The sequence below is a fragment of the Oryzias latipes genome, chromosome 14, assembly GCF_053564925.1.
Source record: "Oryzias latipes strain Hd-rR chromosome 14, Olatipes_Hd-rR_3.1".
Taxonomy (NCBI): Eukaryota; Metazoa; Chordata; class Actinopteri; order Beloniformes; family Adrianichthyidae; genus Oryzias; species Oryzias latipes.
The window spans coordinates 15,947,356-15,963,540 of record NC_136250.1 but is presented as its reverse complement, the minus strand read 5'-3'; the positions used below and the strand labels follow the sequence as shown (position 1 = coordinate 15,963,540).

The 16,185-nt window shown below is 37.8% G+C and overlaps 1 protein-coding gene across 2 annotated transcripts in view; it reads left to right on the top strand.

The window, feature by feature from the left end:
* lrch2 (leucine-rich repeats and calponin homology (CH) domain containing 2) overlaps positions 1-16,185 on the top strand; it is a 42,677-nt gene that overhangs the window by 10,777 nt on the left and 15,715 nt on the right. Inside the window, exons 4-18 of one of the 2 annotated variants that reach the window (XM_011483441.4) lie at positions 93-198; positions 2,418-2,554; positions 2,794-2,927; positions 3,054-3,141; positions 5,712-5,808; positions 5,933-6,030; positions 6,154-6,221; positions 8,145-8,249; positions 8,501-8,569; positions 8,892-8,954; positions 9,606-9,654; positions 9,729-9,869; positions 11,591-11,641; positions 11,755-11,818; positions 15,959-16,071. In XM_011483441.4, the coding sequence (XP_011481743.1) occupies positions 93-198; positions 2,418-2,554; positions 2,794-2,927; positions 3,054-3,141; positions 5,712-5,808; positions 5,933-6,030; positions 6,154-6,221; positions 8,145-8,249; positions 8,501-8,569; positions 8,892-8,954; positions 9,606-9,654; positions 9,729-9,869; positions 11,591-11,641; positions 11,755-11,818; positions 15,959-16,071 (1,383 nt within the window). The remainder of the gene's footprint in view (positions 1-92; positions 199-2,417; positions 2,555-2,793; positions 2,928-3,053; positions 3,142-5,711; positions 5,809-5,932; positions 6,031-6,153; positions 6,222-8,144; positions 8,250-8,500; positions 8,570-8,891; positions 8,955-9,605; positions 9,655-9,728; positions 9,870-11,590; positions 11,642-11,754; positions 11,819-15,958; positions 16,072-16,185) is intronic. The other variant, XM_011483442.4, reaches the window with a different exon arrangement.

Sequence of the window (16,185 nt, the reverse complement as noted above, 5' to 3'; positions counted from 1 at the left end):
GTGAGGATGGGGATTGCCTCCCTGTACACAACCTTCTGTGGATTGAAAGCCATATTCTCTCCTATGTCCTACACGTTTGTCTCCCCTTGCAGGATGTAAGCTGCAATGAGATCCAGATCCTGCCCACTCAGGTGGGGAGGCTGCAAGCCTTACGAGAACTGAACATCAGGAAGAATTGTCTTCACATGCTGCCTGAGGGTCAGTCCATCAATCACCAAGCTAATTTTTGCCTTTCACTGTCTGCTGAAGCATAATCATGCACTATAAATGAAACTTTTGGCAGGCACGCCAAACCTGACACTGCCAAAACCACCAAAGTAGATCAATTAAGTTGTGTTGACTTTTCTTGCAGTCTATAAAAATAAAACATTACACGACAATATGTTGTTATGATTTAACAAGACAATTTGATTGGCATCTATAAAAAATAACAAAGTTTTCTTTGTGCATGGTGCCAAAATTGAGATACAGGTGAAGAGGGTGACGGTTAAAAACTTATTGGATAAATTAGAAATTTGAAAGAAAGATTATAATCTAAGAATGTGCTAGCATGTTTAAAAAAGCAAACCTAGACCATCTTAAAGGCTGCACAATTTCTATCCTAGTTATTTATTGTAAAAATAACAGGCTAAAAGTTTGTGTTCCTATACTAAACAAACCCTTTGATGCTTGAATGTTCGAACACAATAATGTGTTTGGAAGATTAATTTTCTTCTTGTTAGCAGTAAATGTTATGTGAGAAAGCCTGTTGGTTGACCTTTTGAAGGATGGTACATCCATCAGGAGCATGCATTTGTGGAATGAGCAGCAAAGAGGGGTATGGGGGTTGCTAGCTATCATAAAGAACTTGACAGATTTTCTTTACCAATGCCAAATAGCTTATTTGACCATTGGCAATTTATTAATTTAACAAACAAGTAGTAGAACGAGAGTAGAAGCATCATACAAAGTCAAGAAGATCACAAGTGTTGAATGGAGCTGAGGTCAGTTCTGTGGGTAGATCATCTCATCTCTGTTTCCAAATGTTTAGGATAGTCCCTCATGAATTTGCTTTTTTGTCATCTAAGTATCTATTTTTATTGAGATTGCCTCCATTGATGAAAAGCCTTGTTTTTCTAGGGAAAGGGATGCCATCCCACACCATTATACTGCTTCCAAACATGTCATTCTACTGGTGAAGCAATCACCACAGTGATCCCAGGGTTTTGGTGCAGGTGTTGCTGACAAGAGAGCTTGCATATTGAAGGGCAGGCGTACTTGCAGCCCAATGAGATTGAAAATTCTGGAAGTCAATACTTCGCACTGAGCCTTGCTCAGTGCAAAGTATTGTTGTCTTGATCTCTGATCTTTCCTCACCAGATCAGTCACCTAAATGACTGAGAAGTCTTCAATATCAAAAAGGATGTTAAAAATATTGTTTCTGAAAGGCTTATCAAATAAGTCTCAAAGAATTCACAAGTGGGTTTTTAGCTCATCCATTTTTTTTAATTCAACCAAAGTTGGCCAATTTTATCCAAATTATTTCAGCAAGGCAGTCTTTAATAACAAAAACTTAATACTGATTTCTGACACATATCAATACAAGAGAGAGCATTTTTTTACCTCATAGTATCTGAACAAATGACTTTACAAACCGATAATGAAGCCTGGCTCTGTTCTGTGTTCTGCTCTATAGCCTCTAAAGGTGATTGCTCAAAGACTGATGCTTGGAAAGAGGAAACCATTATGGACAGCATTTATCATTCTCTTCATAACACAGTAACTCAACAACAGTTCAGTCAGAGGTTTCTTCCAAACTGCTGTAATTCTGATGTCTATGAGAGAGCCCACAGATATCCTCCACAATCACTGTATGAAGAAGGCCACAAAATGAGCCACTACATTTTTAAATTTACCCTCTGGGATTATTAATGTATGTTAGAAACAAAATGGTGAGACAGTGTGGCTGTAACTCAGTAGGAGGAACAACCATCTCCTAAACAATGTTTTGATCCTTGAAACTTATGAGAGTATAACTTTGTTAAACTGTGAGATTTTTTTATGAGAAGATCCATTAAATACCTACAGTTAAACTTGTTTTGTGGAGACTTACGTGTGATTGGATCCCTTTCAGGAAAGGAATTTTAATATCATTCCTTTTTTATATAAGATTTAACAATTAATTGTTGTTCCTCATATTTGTCACCTGTTCTGCTAAGTGACGTAAATGTTGAAGAGGTTAGAACTGAGGCCTCCTAGTGATGAGATCTGGTTTTTGGTGCTTTGGTCTCCATATGCTTCAACATCCTTCCACAGAAATACCAAAACCTTCTTGTTGTAGGTTGATTGTTCTGAGCTCATGTGTGGGCATTTTGTCTGCTCTACACAGAGTCTTAAGCCTCTCAAATAATCTAAAGTTATTACTTTATATTCATCAGAGTTGGCCGACCTGCCCCTCATCAGACTGGACTTCTCTTGCAATAAGATCACAGAGATCCCTCCAGCTTACAGGAAGCTCAGTCAGCTGCAGACCATCATCCTAGACAACAATCCTATGCAGTCTCCACCAGCACAGGTATGTGGATTCACTATAGGATTCTGTTTGTGCTTTCAAACTGTTGCAAAAATGCTTTAAAACCAGTTATTACTGTTTTAAAGGGCTGCAACAAGCCACTGTAAGGAATATGACTTTAAATCATGTCCCAGATAGAAATAACTCTGGTGCCATCTAGTGGATAAAAAGATGCACTTTGTTCTGTAGCAATTGCAAGAGCTCAGCTTGTGGACATTCCCTCTGTGTGTTTGTATGCTCAGATTTGCCTAAAGGGAAAAGTTCACATATTCAAGTATCTAAACATCCAAGCCTGCAGGATAGAAAAGAAGCCAGACTCTCTGGACCTCCCAACTCTTGGAAAACGTTGTCTCCCACAGCCCTTCCTGACAGACAGGTGAGGGCTGCTTTAATCAAGTTTATGTTTTGATTAAACTGATGCTTAAACTCGTATACAACACATCCAGTGTCTGCATGATGTTTTTTCATAATGTCATTCAGAACTTCTCTTGCGTGATTCCAGCATGGAAGATTTCTATCCTAATAAAAACCCCGGCCCGGACTCTGGAATCGGCAGTGATAATGGTGACAAGAGGCTCTCTACCACAGAGGTTAGAGTTCAAACACACTCCTGTAAAAGCATGGACACAGTGTTCCATTGTGGTCACACCAGACTGATGTGCCACATCAGACAAACCTCTCAGAAGCAGCCGGATTGAGCACAGGACGTTCTTTACAAACGGCTGCAGAAGTTGCGCTTAGTATTCTCCATAAAAGATTATGTGCAGATTCTGTTACCTTTAAAGAGACGTGTGATCTGATGGGTCCTGCTTAGACGACATATTCGGGCACACTAACCTTCTTAAACACTCAGTTTCAATTCAACCTCTCACTGCATTCTCAGTTTACTCAGGATTTTAAGTGAATTTTTTTTTCTTGGATGAAGCAAGTAGTGTTTAAAATACTTGAAGCGTAAAGTTACAAAATAGGCACCATAAAGAATCAGAAAATAAATTTTAATCTAAACTCAGATAGGACACAAAATTTTTAAGTCAATTCAAATTTGGGGGTTTAAAACTATACATTTAAATAAATTTAATTTTATTTAATCCTTTTATTTTAATTATAGATGATAGGATCCACAGTATGTGTTTTAAACAGTTTCATTATTGTTCTTCATTATAAAACAGCTGTTCTTTTAGTTTAGTTGCTGTTTCTGATGATTCAATGCAAAAAAAGTAGACCAAGTTATTGAAATATTTATTGAAAAACGGAAATTGATCAAAATTACCTGGAAATTAGTTGTAAAAACAGACGGTTAAATTCTGACTCACATTATTCAGAAAAAAGCTGGCGCTCACAGCAGATGTGCATGCCAAAGGGTAGAAGAACTGATAGATAAATAAACAAAGGAATCCTTCATAAAGATATACAGAAAGTAAGTAATTAAATCCTTTTTTTTCCAGTTGAGAGTGACGTCTGATAAACAAACAAACAATGGGCATGTGATCAAAGCTGAGAGGTGTGGTTAGAAGAAAAAAACAGTGGTGCTTTTTTTTTCCGATAAAGCTGCCAAAAATCATTGCAGATCTCACAGCTGCGGTGCCTTCAGACCCAAGCAAAACTAGTTATGCAGGCAGACATGATGCCTTGAGCTGTAACTTTTGTCACAGTAATTGGCTTTTAATATTACACCCTTAATATGACAGACATCTTGAGGCCCAGCTGCTCTTTAATCATGAAGTGGAAACAGGTTCTTTAGAAAAACATTTCTTTTTCTACTGCATCATTAACATATGTTTATGTAAATATATATATATATATATATATATATATATATATATATATATATATATATATATATATATATATATATATATATATATATATATATATATATATATATATATATATATATATATATATATATATATATATATATAATTACATACACTCTCCAGCCTCTTTAATAGGTACACCTTACTAGTACCGTGTTGGACCCCCTTTTGCCTTCACAACTGTCTTAATCCTTGGTGGCATAGATTCAACAAGGTTGAAACATAGTTTGGTCCATATTAGCGTGATAGCATCTTAGCAGTTGATGCAGATTTGTCGGCTGCACATCCATGGTGGCAATCTCCAGTTCCACCACATCCCAAAGGTGCTCTATTGGGCTGAGATCTGGTGACTGTGGAGGCTATTTGAGGACAGTTAACTCATTGTCATGTTCAAGAAACCAATCTGAGATGATTCCAGCTTTATGACATGGCGTGTTATCCTGCTGGAAGTACGTCACAGCAAGAATGGAGATTCAACAGACCAGACAATGTTTTTCTAACCTTCTATTGTCCATGTCCTGTGTGAGTTGTAGCTTCAGTTTCCTGTTATTAGATGACAGGAGCAGCACCCGGTGTGGTATTCTGCTGCAGTAGCCAAAGTGCGTCAAGGTTGGATGTGTTGTGCATTCAGAGATGCTTTCCTGCAGACATCGGTTGTAACCAGTGCCTCTTTGAGCTCCTGTTGCCTTTCGAGCAGCTTGGACAAGGCTGGCCATTCTCCTCTGACGTTTGGCATCAACAAGGAATTCCTGCCCACAGAACAGCCGCTAACTGGATATTTTTCTCTTTTTTGGACCATTCTCTGTAAACCCTAGAGATGGTTGTGGGTGAAAATCCCAGTAGATCAGAAGTTTCTGAAATACTCAGACCAGTCTGTCTGGCACCAACAACCACGTTCAAAGTCACTTCAATCATCTTTCTTCCCCATTCTGATACTTAGTTTAATAATATTATAATAATATAATAATAATATAATAATATTTGCTTCAGCACATCATCTTCACCACGTCTACATGCCTAAAGGCTTTGAATTGCTGCCATATGATTGGATGATTAGAAATCTGCATAAATGAGCAGTTGGACAGGTGTGCCTAATAAAGTGGCCGGTGAGTGCAAACCATTAAAGCAAAAGCTTGTAGCTTGTAAAACTAGCACCTTTATGAATCGGACGGAATCCTGTGGGTGAATCACACAACCAAGTTTTTCCTCATTTGTTAGACTGTGCATGTGTGATCTTCAGACACTCTGTCATATACCAACATCATAACCGGGCTGGATTGTAATCTCAAAGAATTGTGGCATCCCCGTAAAGTCTTTTTCATTCTCTGTTTTTCCCACCACAGCCTTCAGACGATGACACTGTCAGCCTCCACTCACAGGTTTCAGAGATAGCTCGTGCTGATGCCCTATCTCTTCTCTCCAAAATGGACTCTTGCAAAGGTTACAGACAATAAGTTTCACACAATCCCTATGAAAGCAATAAACAGAGCCACGGGCATCTTGACAGAAGTGCCTAAAATGTGACAGCTATATGATGAACGCGGGTGCTTCCTCCCTCTATCAGATCAGGATCTCTATGACTTTATAGAGCCCAACCCCGATGAGGATCCTGCTCTGTCAGAGTGCGACGGGCAGCAAGGCAGCCATGTGGCTTGTATAAAGGTATTATCAATCTATATGTATCTCTACGCTGGACCGCCTCTAATTTAGGAAAGTGTGTGGAATGTGTGTGGAAATGATGGAAAATAGTGACTAGCAACGTCTTTGTGTGCGGTTGTGTTTTAGGAGCTGGAAAAGGTTCTTAACATGTCTCAGCATTGCAAAGATAAAGACAACTGGAAGGAAGAGTCAGGGTGAGTTCTCAGAAAAACACTGTGGAGTAAACGTGATGTTACTGAGAGGCGCTGTGCAGCTGCTGCTCTGTTTAAAGTAATACATAATGATTCCCTTCCTTTATTTGGATTTAGGCTTGATTTTCTTAATGCCTTCCTCATAAAAGATGCTTGCTCCAAAAACACTCTTGACATTTTGTAAATAGAATTACATTCTTTCCAAAATAAAAACTTCCTTTACTTATTTTTTGGACAAAACACTTGCCAAATACTTAGAAGAAGCTTGCACAACGATAAAAACATGACATAACATGACGTAATACAAAGGTTTGTAGTTTTTTTTAAATAGAAAAACATTTTGCCACTTGTGTATGAGTTTTGGCATTGTGCGACTGAACAAAGGATATAGCGATTAATCAATTTAATTAATTGATCGATTTATATTCCTACGATCCAGTCAGATGTATCTGTGTTAGAATCAACCTATGCCATTATAAAATAAAATTATAATAAAATAAATTAATTATATTGATATTGGAAAATACCATTTGGATTGAGGCACAGTAGGTTTATTTATTATAATGTAAACTGACCAAGTGTATCACAGCAGATAACACATGTGTGATGGCAGCAAAAACTGATCGACCATCATTCCAGTCCAATGTGTGCCATCACTTTGAATTTAACAAAGACATGTGACCAAACAGTGTGGTAGAATGTTCTAATAATGTTCTGTTTGGATTATTTTGATGTGTTGTTAATCATCATAGCCTAATATGAGAAGCCCTATATAACCATTGTCTTTCACACAAATGCTTTTACATTTCAAAACAGAAACCAATTTAAATGTATTAAGAAAAAAACAAGCAAGTTTGCTAAGGAAGTGGGGAATTACCTTTTCCTTTAGTTTTTTTGGGGATGGGTGTAAGAATAATAATTATTTAATGGTTAATTCATGGAAAATCTTTCTCAACTATAGGGAACATATTATATATGCTAAATAACCATTCTTCTGTCCACTTGTCTGACCCATTTTAAAATCCGTTTTAACAGCTTATTCAATGAATACTGTATCTACAGCTTGTTTCTGTGTTTGTAAATAAAGGATGGGAGCCTTGTAGAGGGTGACCTTTTAACTGATCAAAGTCAAACAAGCACTGAGAAAGCAGATCATCCTATTTCGGGGTGGAGCTGCGTGACAGTGGAAGTGCAAAAAAAGGAAACTGGGATTGCTGGGAAGTCCAATCAAGTCACGCCCAGTCACGATGTGTTGGGTGTAATTCATTAAATAAGAACGCATTGCTGTAAATGCTGTAAATACATAAAACAATGTTCCAATAGTTTTCCTTTTTTGTATATTTGAACTTGTGGACAAAATTACTTCACATTAAAGCCTAAGAAAACCACACAAAGTCACTTAGTGGCTTTTTTTTTTATCTCAGCGTTTCTGGAAAATGTTGTGAAGAATTCTTTTAACCTTTTTATTGTTTTTGCAGCTGGAAATAAAAATGCCTGTGAACGAAAAGGAAATATTGTCTTTATAATATAGTGCCAGTCTTGCATGTAATTATTCTCTCCAGGACTTAGGAGTGCGTGCAGCTATGCCTCAATTTCCTCAGTTATGTGTTACGTATGTCTACTCTGTGCACTCAGCCTTGATTGATGGAGAGGTTTGGCTCCCTTTGCGTAAAGCAAGAGTGTCTTGGCAACCTTTGCATTTGTTCATGAATCTTATCTTCACAACACTGTCCCATAAAAAATTATACTACTAAGAATAGAATCCAAACCACCTGCCATCCTGGTTTCCAAAACATTCCAAAATACTTCTGCGATGCAGGTGTGAAGGGTTTTGTCAATTTGTCTGTCTTCAGTTTGATGAAATGTGTTTTATGTGGTGCACATTTTGTAAGTGTCAGTTTTATTTTGACTTTTATGTTTTGTCAGATCTGATAAGGAGCATTTAGCTGACGAAGATGATGATGAACTGAAAGAAGTGGTGGACCTCAGGAAGATTGCTGTGCAGCTCTTGCAGCAGGAGCAGCAGAATAGGTGGGCAGGCCTTATCCTGTGGATGCTCTTCTCCGCTTTTTAACCCTCCTTTCTCTTTTGGTCAAAACTTCAGATAGTTGTTAAGTAAAGCTTTCTGTTACCTCCTTCTCCCTCACTGGTTTCCTTATTGGTGTATAAAGTGTGCCTTCCCCTCTACTTTTCCTTTTGCAAACCTCTAACAATGTACTTTCCCCTTCTTCCCTCTCTTTTGGTTCTGCCCTTGCTCTACACCTGTGATGTGCACCTTCCAGACGACGCTCCTTGATTTGCAGAGCAGAGAGTCTTATTCACAGGCGGAGGGTGACAGGTCGTGCACACAGGTATAAATGTTTTTTACTGAGGATTCATTTTAACAATATTTCAATTCAAATCACAATTTGTGGTTGCTGATACGATTCAGTCTATATTGGTTCATTTTGATTGATCCGATTCACTGACCTAAAATCGATTGAGGACATCTTTCAACCAGTGTGACTCAGAAATAAATACCTGGGTACTGAACAGTGCAGATGATGTTTTTTCAGATTACCTGCACTGCAAGATGATCTAGAATAAATAAAACAGTTGTACAAACAAGTAAATAAGAATTAACAGCTTTTTAAAGTGAAATTCAGATAAACCTTCACCATCCTCTGTCTGCAGATTCTTGAGTCACTCTGGAAGCTCTAGCAGCAAACCCAAACTCCCACCCCAGACCGCTCGCAGGTAAATGTTCATCTTTGCACAATCTCTACAATTTTATTTACTGTACTATTTATTTATCGTTCATGCTCATTAAGTATTGCACACACACACACACACACAAATCAAAATCACAAACAATTTCTTTCTGTTATCAGTCAGCCGGAAGCAGAAAAATGCATCACTGGTTTGTTGGCTGCAAAGCGAAACGAGTTAAGTAAAAAAAACTGACTTGGAGCAGAATAACTGGAGCCCGTTTAGTGGCCATTTGGTTTTAATGACTGACTGGAAACACTGGGGCTCAGTTTTCTTTGAGAACAAACAACACAGATGATTTTTATCTGCAAAGAAACTTTTCTTTTTTGCTCCTAATACTGCAGCTTCCTGCGTCTGCACAGCAAAAAACTCCCCTATGTGAGAATGGCCGCAAGGCAACTTTAAAGAAAGAAAATCTTTGTCAGATTTTTGTAACTAGGGTTTACCACAAGATCTGCTTATTCAGTTCAATAATAAAATATTATTACTCCAACACAGTGTAACCGTAAACTCAAACCCACACAATTAAACACCTGTGGTGTTCGATTTAGATTACGAAGCATGATGTACCCTTGTTTATTCCACAAAAGGATTCAACGTAAGCAAATTCGTCTGATATTATTCACGTCTTTGTTTTAGTGCCTCTCTGGATGAAGGAAGCAGTGGAGCGTCTCTGCTGATTGGGCAGGTACAAAGGCTTTGACATTTAAAACAAATATGTGTATGTCTGTATTTTCTTAATCCCATTGTTTGTACACGCAGCCATCCACATCCTCTTCCTTTGATGGCAGCTTGAAGACAAGTCAGTCAGATTCAGAGCCAAAGTGGCCTGAAGTTCCACCTGTCTTTAATCAGAATGAAGAACGAAGGCGGAATAAGTATCTGAGGAAAGATTATCTGAAGGTACAGGAGTGCATTTTGTTCCCTGTAAACCAACTACATTTAGCATAAAACATCACCAAGCTGTGTTGTCTGTTTTGACTTTTATTCTTTAACGGACTGAGTAATGTACACTCAGTGCCCACTTTACTTGGCACACCTTGCTAGTACCGGGTTTGATTCCATTTTGCCTTCAGAACTGCCTCAATCCTTGGTGGCATAGATTCAACAAGGTACTAGAAACATTCCTCAGAGAGTTTGGTCCATATTAGCGTGATAGCATCTTAGCAGTTGATGCAGATTTGTCGGCTGCACATCCATGGTGGCAATCTCCGGTTCCACCACATCCCAAAGGTCCTCTATTGGGTTGAGATCTGGTGACTGTGGAGGCTATTTGAGGACAGTGAACCCATTGTCATGTCAGTCTGAGATGATTCCAGGTTTATGACATGGTGTGTTATCCTGCAGGAAGTAGCCATCAGAATATGGGTAGACTGTGGTCATAAAGGGATGAACATGGTCAGCAACAATACTCAGGTGGGCTGTGGTGTTGTAACACTGCTCAATTGGTACTTAGGGACCCAAAGTGTGCCAAGAAAATATCCCCCATGTCATTACACCACCAGCAGCCTGAACTGTTGATACAAGGCAAGATGGATCCATGCTTTCATGTTGTTGATGCTAAATTCTGACCGTAGCATCTGAATGTCACAGCAAGAATGGAGATTCAACAGACCAGACAATGTTTTCTAACCTTCTATTGTCCATGTCCTGTGTGAGTTGTAGTTTCAGTTTCCTGTTCTTAGCTGACAGGGGAGGCATGCTGTGTGGTCTTCTTCTGCTGTAGCCAATGTGCCACAAAGTGGACGTGTTGTGCATTCAGAGATGCTCTTTTGCAGACCTCGGTTATTTGAGTTACTTTCTATCAGCTGGAACCAGTCTGGCCATTTTCCTCTGACGTCTGGCATTAATGAGGCATTTCTGCCCACAGAAGAGCCGCTTGCTGGATATTTTCTCTTTTTTGTGACAATTTTCTGTAAACCCTAGAGATGGTTGTGGGTGAAAATCCCAGTAGATCAGCAGTTTCTGAAATTCTTGTCTGGCCCCAACAACCATGCTATGTTCAAAATCACTTAAATCTTGAAAATGTCTACCTGCTTGAATGCATTGAGTTGCTGAAATGTAATTGGCTAATTAGAAATGTACATTAGCAAGCAGTTGGATAGGTTTGCTTAAGAAAGTGGCCAGTGAGTGTAAAGTCAAAAAATATTTTGTAAGCAACTGTTGAGGTCATTTGAAAAACTACATTGGCTAATTTCTGGAAAACCTCATCACCAAGTGGTCTGCGGATGTCCTGGAGTTACCAAGGAAATTTTCCCACCTGGAAAGTCCACCGCTGGGCTTTTTTCCAACTCAGTCTTTACACAACTCTTTTGTAATGGATTAATAGCACAACACACATCTAGAAACCTAAATGAAAATGTATTTTTAGGCGTAACAAACTGCTGCTCTTTAATAGAAGCATGAATTATGGGTAAAGAGTATTAACTGCTGGACTTTAAACGGATTCAAAAGACAAGGACTTCTCATAATGTAACCTGACTTCAAGGAACTGTTTTTCATCAGAAACGTTGCATGTCTCCTCAGGTTTCCACTTGCTGTCAAGCAACTATCCACTTAAGAAAACAGCAACAAAAAATGACACGAAACAAACATCCTAATAAAATATTTGTCTTTTCTCTCAGTACAACTGTCAAAGTTCTCGTAAAAACTCAGACGGGAATGATGAAAGCGAGGTAGGTGTGACAATCATTCATGTGGAATGAGAATGCAAACAAATTACTTTCATATCTTCTAAAATAAATGTGATAGTATCCTTGTCTGAGGATAATGCATGCTTTGTCACCAGGAGGGTTTGCGCAATTCTGATGTCAGCCCTACACTATCAGTGTTCGGGTTAAAGCCAAGGTCAGGTAAGACACAAATGCAGACTGTGACAGATGTTTTCACCTTTTTTTCATACTCAATGATTGACATTTAAAACATTAAAATATTTCATCCCCTTGTCTTCATACAATAAACATCCATCATTTCTTCTGGCACCATGAACTGATCTTAAATGGTTCAGTTTTTTTAAACTTTTAATGCTTGTCTTTATTTGCACATTGACTTCTTTTCATCTCATTCTCTGTCTGGTATCTAAAAATCTTATCCCAACTTTTTTATGAGCAGACACAAGGTAGGTTTATGAAATGAATTGGTCACCATTTATGTGACATAACTTTTGATAGTTGGAATGATAAGTCAAGCCAAACAAACAAAAAACATGAAATCTTTCCAAGACTGCTTTTATGTTCTGGATGTTTTTGGAAGGATTTCATGAGAAGAACACATACATGAAAAGGAATCAACTGCTTTTATTTTCTGTATGGCAAAAAAACAAACAAAAAACACATCCATTGGCATGCCAGTAAACACGAAAAAAAGAATCAGTGCACTTTTACTGTAGAAATACACACGCAATCTGGTAATGTTCATGTTCAGCTTCATATCTGCAGAACAGGCAGGCTTTCCCTGGAAAAGGGGAGGGATTTCTGTGGAACAAGCTCATTTGAACTCAGTTGTAAAGTGTAAGGTAGTTTATCTGCTTAGTGATTTGCTTCATATGATATTAAAGCCAAATAAGAGAGCGTGACTTAGGCAAGTAATTTTTAATGCATTCTTCAAAAATTGTGATCATAGTCATAATGATCAAGTACTCAGGACACTAAAGGGTTGTTGTTTGACATGTGGCATTCAATACTTCCCGGAGAATGGTTGTGCAGTGATGCACAATGACAGAAGTGTGCTGCTTTTAACACGTGCCTGCATGAAAACGTGGCTGTGTGTTTAGGGACTGCATCAAGCCATAGTATTTATTGTACAAGATATGGCAGTATGCCCTTAATCAATGTTATGATTTATCTCTTGACAATTTTTTTTTTTAGAGATAGACAAGGCTGCAACAAGTAGAGGACAAAGTAATCCAAAAGTAAATCTACAAAAATTCTGATCTCGAAAGCTTTTTGAGCAATGAAAGCTGAGAATTGATAGTCATAGATGACTCAAAGATGGAAGACCAGAAGACAGGTTGATACAAACTATTAAAACATCCATAAAAATACTTAAAATAACATAAAACAGGATTAAACAACAATTCTAAACACTGAAATAAGACATAGCTTAATTAAGCACTAGAAACTGTAACTAGAACTGTTGATTCAACACGATGTAACCAAAATTATGTGGTGACATTTACTGATGTACGATTCGTAATCTTAAAGATCCACTTCAATAAATGTGTCACTTGTCTGCTGATGGAGGGTATGCATTCAAATGGTTGTAAAAAGGCTGTTACATAGAATATACAATGGGTGGGCTACAAGCTCCCTGCCCAGTTCTGATACATCCACTAGCAGGCAAATAGATCCATGCACGTCTTCATTTTCATCACCTGAGCTGACATTTGGCTTAGAACTATACGGCTGGATAGCTCAGATATTGCTTGCCCTTTTGCCCTCCCACAGGCACTTTGTACATTTTGTGCATATTGCATGGATGAATATTGGTCAGACGTGAATATACGTGGAAAAAGTGAGAAAAGTTGTGGTCTTTGCATGAAATTTTCACAGATATATTACGAATAAACCATCTTAAAACCACGGAAGAAGTATGAATAAACCACACAGAGAACACGTAAATAAAGGTTGAACATGAACTACGCGTGATTATTGTGCTGTTTATATGAAATTCATTAGTGATTCATGCGTCACTTACGTAATTTTAACACGATAAGGGCACCGTATACGCGATTTAAAAGTTGTAATTTAGTGGTATGAGTCAGTTAGACGTACGCGGAACGGTTGTGGAAAGCCACAAATTTGTGTATGCATCTCACAAAAAATGACACACAATTGCATAAGATTTATGCAATAATTGTGCATAAACTATGTAAAATACTCGTAAACCTCGTGATTCTCAACCGACCAAAAATTTTGAACAGCTCAAAACTGAGATCACAAATTCACAGCCGAAACCCTTGACAGACATTTGTGCACATTAATGGATGATGAACGCAATTAACCCTGATCAATTTCGTATATCATGCATGTATCACGAAAGACTAAAATTTCATATGTGAAAAATGTGCAAAATGTTACGTAGTGGCTGTACGAAATGGCCTTTAGTTTAGTATTGGGAAGAGCTGTAAGCTAGCGGGAGAGAGTGTGAACAGAAGGATGTTGGGAAGGGAGGCAGGCTCACTCCGCCGTTGTCCTGCCTACAACTACTGCCGCTCTGCAGAAACTATGTCCTAGAAAATGACACAGTTTTTTTTTATTTTACCCGAAAGCAGCATAATTGTAATTAGAAGGACCACTGGGAACACTTAGAATAGATCAAAAGGGGACTTTAAACAAAAAAGTCACAATGGCTACAACTTTGAGCATGTATGACAGCATGTAACTTTGAGCATGTATGGCAATCTTTTTAATTGTTTTCTGCACAACAAACACTGACATTGATCAGAAAAAGGTTTGCAGAATTATTGCAGGATTTGCACCCAAACAGAAAAGAAATACAAACTCTTAGCATTCAACAGTGGTTCAATTGTGCAACAGTTTAACCAAAGCAAAGACTTGAACTCTGCATATTTTTTGATCAACTTGGTGATAGAGGTTTGATTTATTACATCCACCTCCCATTAGCTCTGAGGCCTACATAATTCTTACTGATGAAAGGTTTCTGCACACGCCACTGCTTAAAATACAAGAATGCAATCACATTTAACAAACGGTAGACTGTTTGTAGATAAAAAAAATAGTCTTATATGTGAAACTCCGTGAATTTAAATAAAAAAAAAAAAATCATTTACAATTTCGGAACACAAGAATTAGAAACTGTCTGATAGATGGCAATAAAATCTATTTAAATAGTAAAATTTCAATATGAATATATATATTAGTAAAGAAGCTTTAAATGCTGAATTTAAATTTGATCAGGTAGAGAAATTACGTTTTTTCGTCCTCCATATAGAGGGTGCTTTGTTTTGTTTTTGTCAGACTAAAGGGGAGGATATGCAGTCTTCCTCAGAAGATTTCACACACGTCATGACAAAAAGGCAACAGATGTCTGCAGTGAGGGAATAACATGGAACTATCCTTGCTTCAGTAAAGCTTTAAAACACTAAACAATTTAAAATGAGTACTGCTTTTGCATGAAAAACATCACTTAAAATAAAAGAAATATAAGATTTTCACAATACAAAATTTAATAAAAAGTTTTTAGCTTTAGAAATTATGACTTTTTTTCTTACGCGAACAAGCAAATAAGTGGATGTTTTGCTGCTATTGCACTTAATTTATTTGAATTTAGTTTGTTGACAATAAATATGTTCGTTTTTTAAGAATATCTCAAAAGTACAATGTTTGTGGCTTTACAACATTAAATACAGTCAGTTTGAATATTTCCAGACATAAGACGTAGTTATGGGATTGAAGAACAAGGTCTAAGTCTGCACAGGACATAAAGAGGCTGTGTGTCCGGTATGAAGTTAGATTTGATCACGTACCACACATGCCTCTGTAATTGCTTAAAGTTCTCAGAGCAAACCTGTGTTTACTCACTTCTATAACAGCCAGACAATGAAGTTCTGATGAAGGCTTGTAAACCAACATTTTTCACGGCTAAATTAGGTCATGGCTGCTTCATGTTGGAACCTATTCCACCAACTTGCAAGTGTAAATCAACACAAACCACAAATTAAGCTTTGACAGGCGAATTAAGGCTCCCACAGTGTTCATTAAGTATTAAATTACAAAAATCTAGGTTTGTTCTGTAGACAGTTAAAGAGGATTCCTTGCTTGCGTCCATCACGTAGTTTTCTTGTTTGTTTACTGCATACTTTTTGATGTGAATAATAATTCATTTCCACATGATTTCTTTTTTCTTTTTGACTTTGAATAAAAAAGTTTTGCCTTTGGGAATGTCTTAAGCAAGCAGAAAAGCAGAAAATGGAAAATCAAGAAGCCTTTAGATAGTCCTTTGAAACACATCATTTGATTGTATGATTTCAGCTTTCACCAGAGGAAACCGTCAGGAGTACAGCTCAACAGACCCCAGCTTCACCATAAGGAGGAAGATGGAACACCTGAGGGAAGAAATGGAGCAGATAGGCCTCTTACGGCAGGTCAGATGCGTTTCCAGCCTATTTGTACACTTTTGTTTTTGCTCAAGCCCTAAAGAAGTCATTGAGAGGTCAAAAAGGCGGCCCGCTGTTTGCTTATTCAAGACAAATGATCAG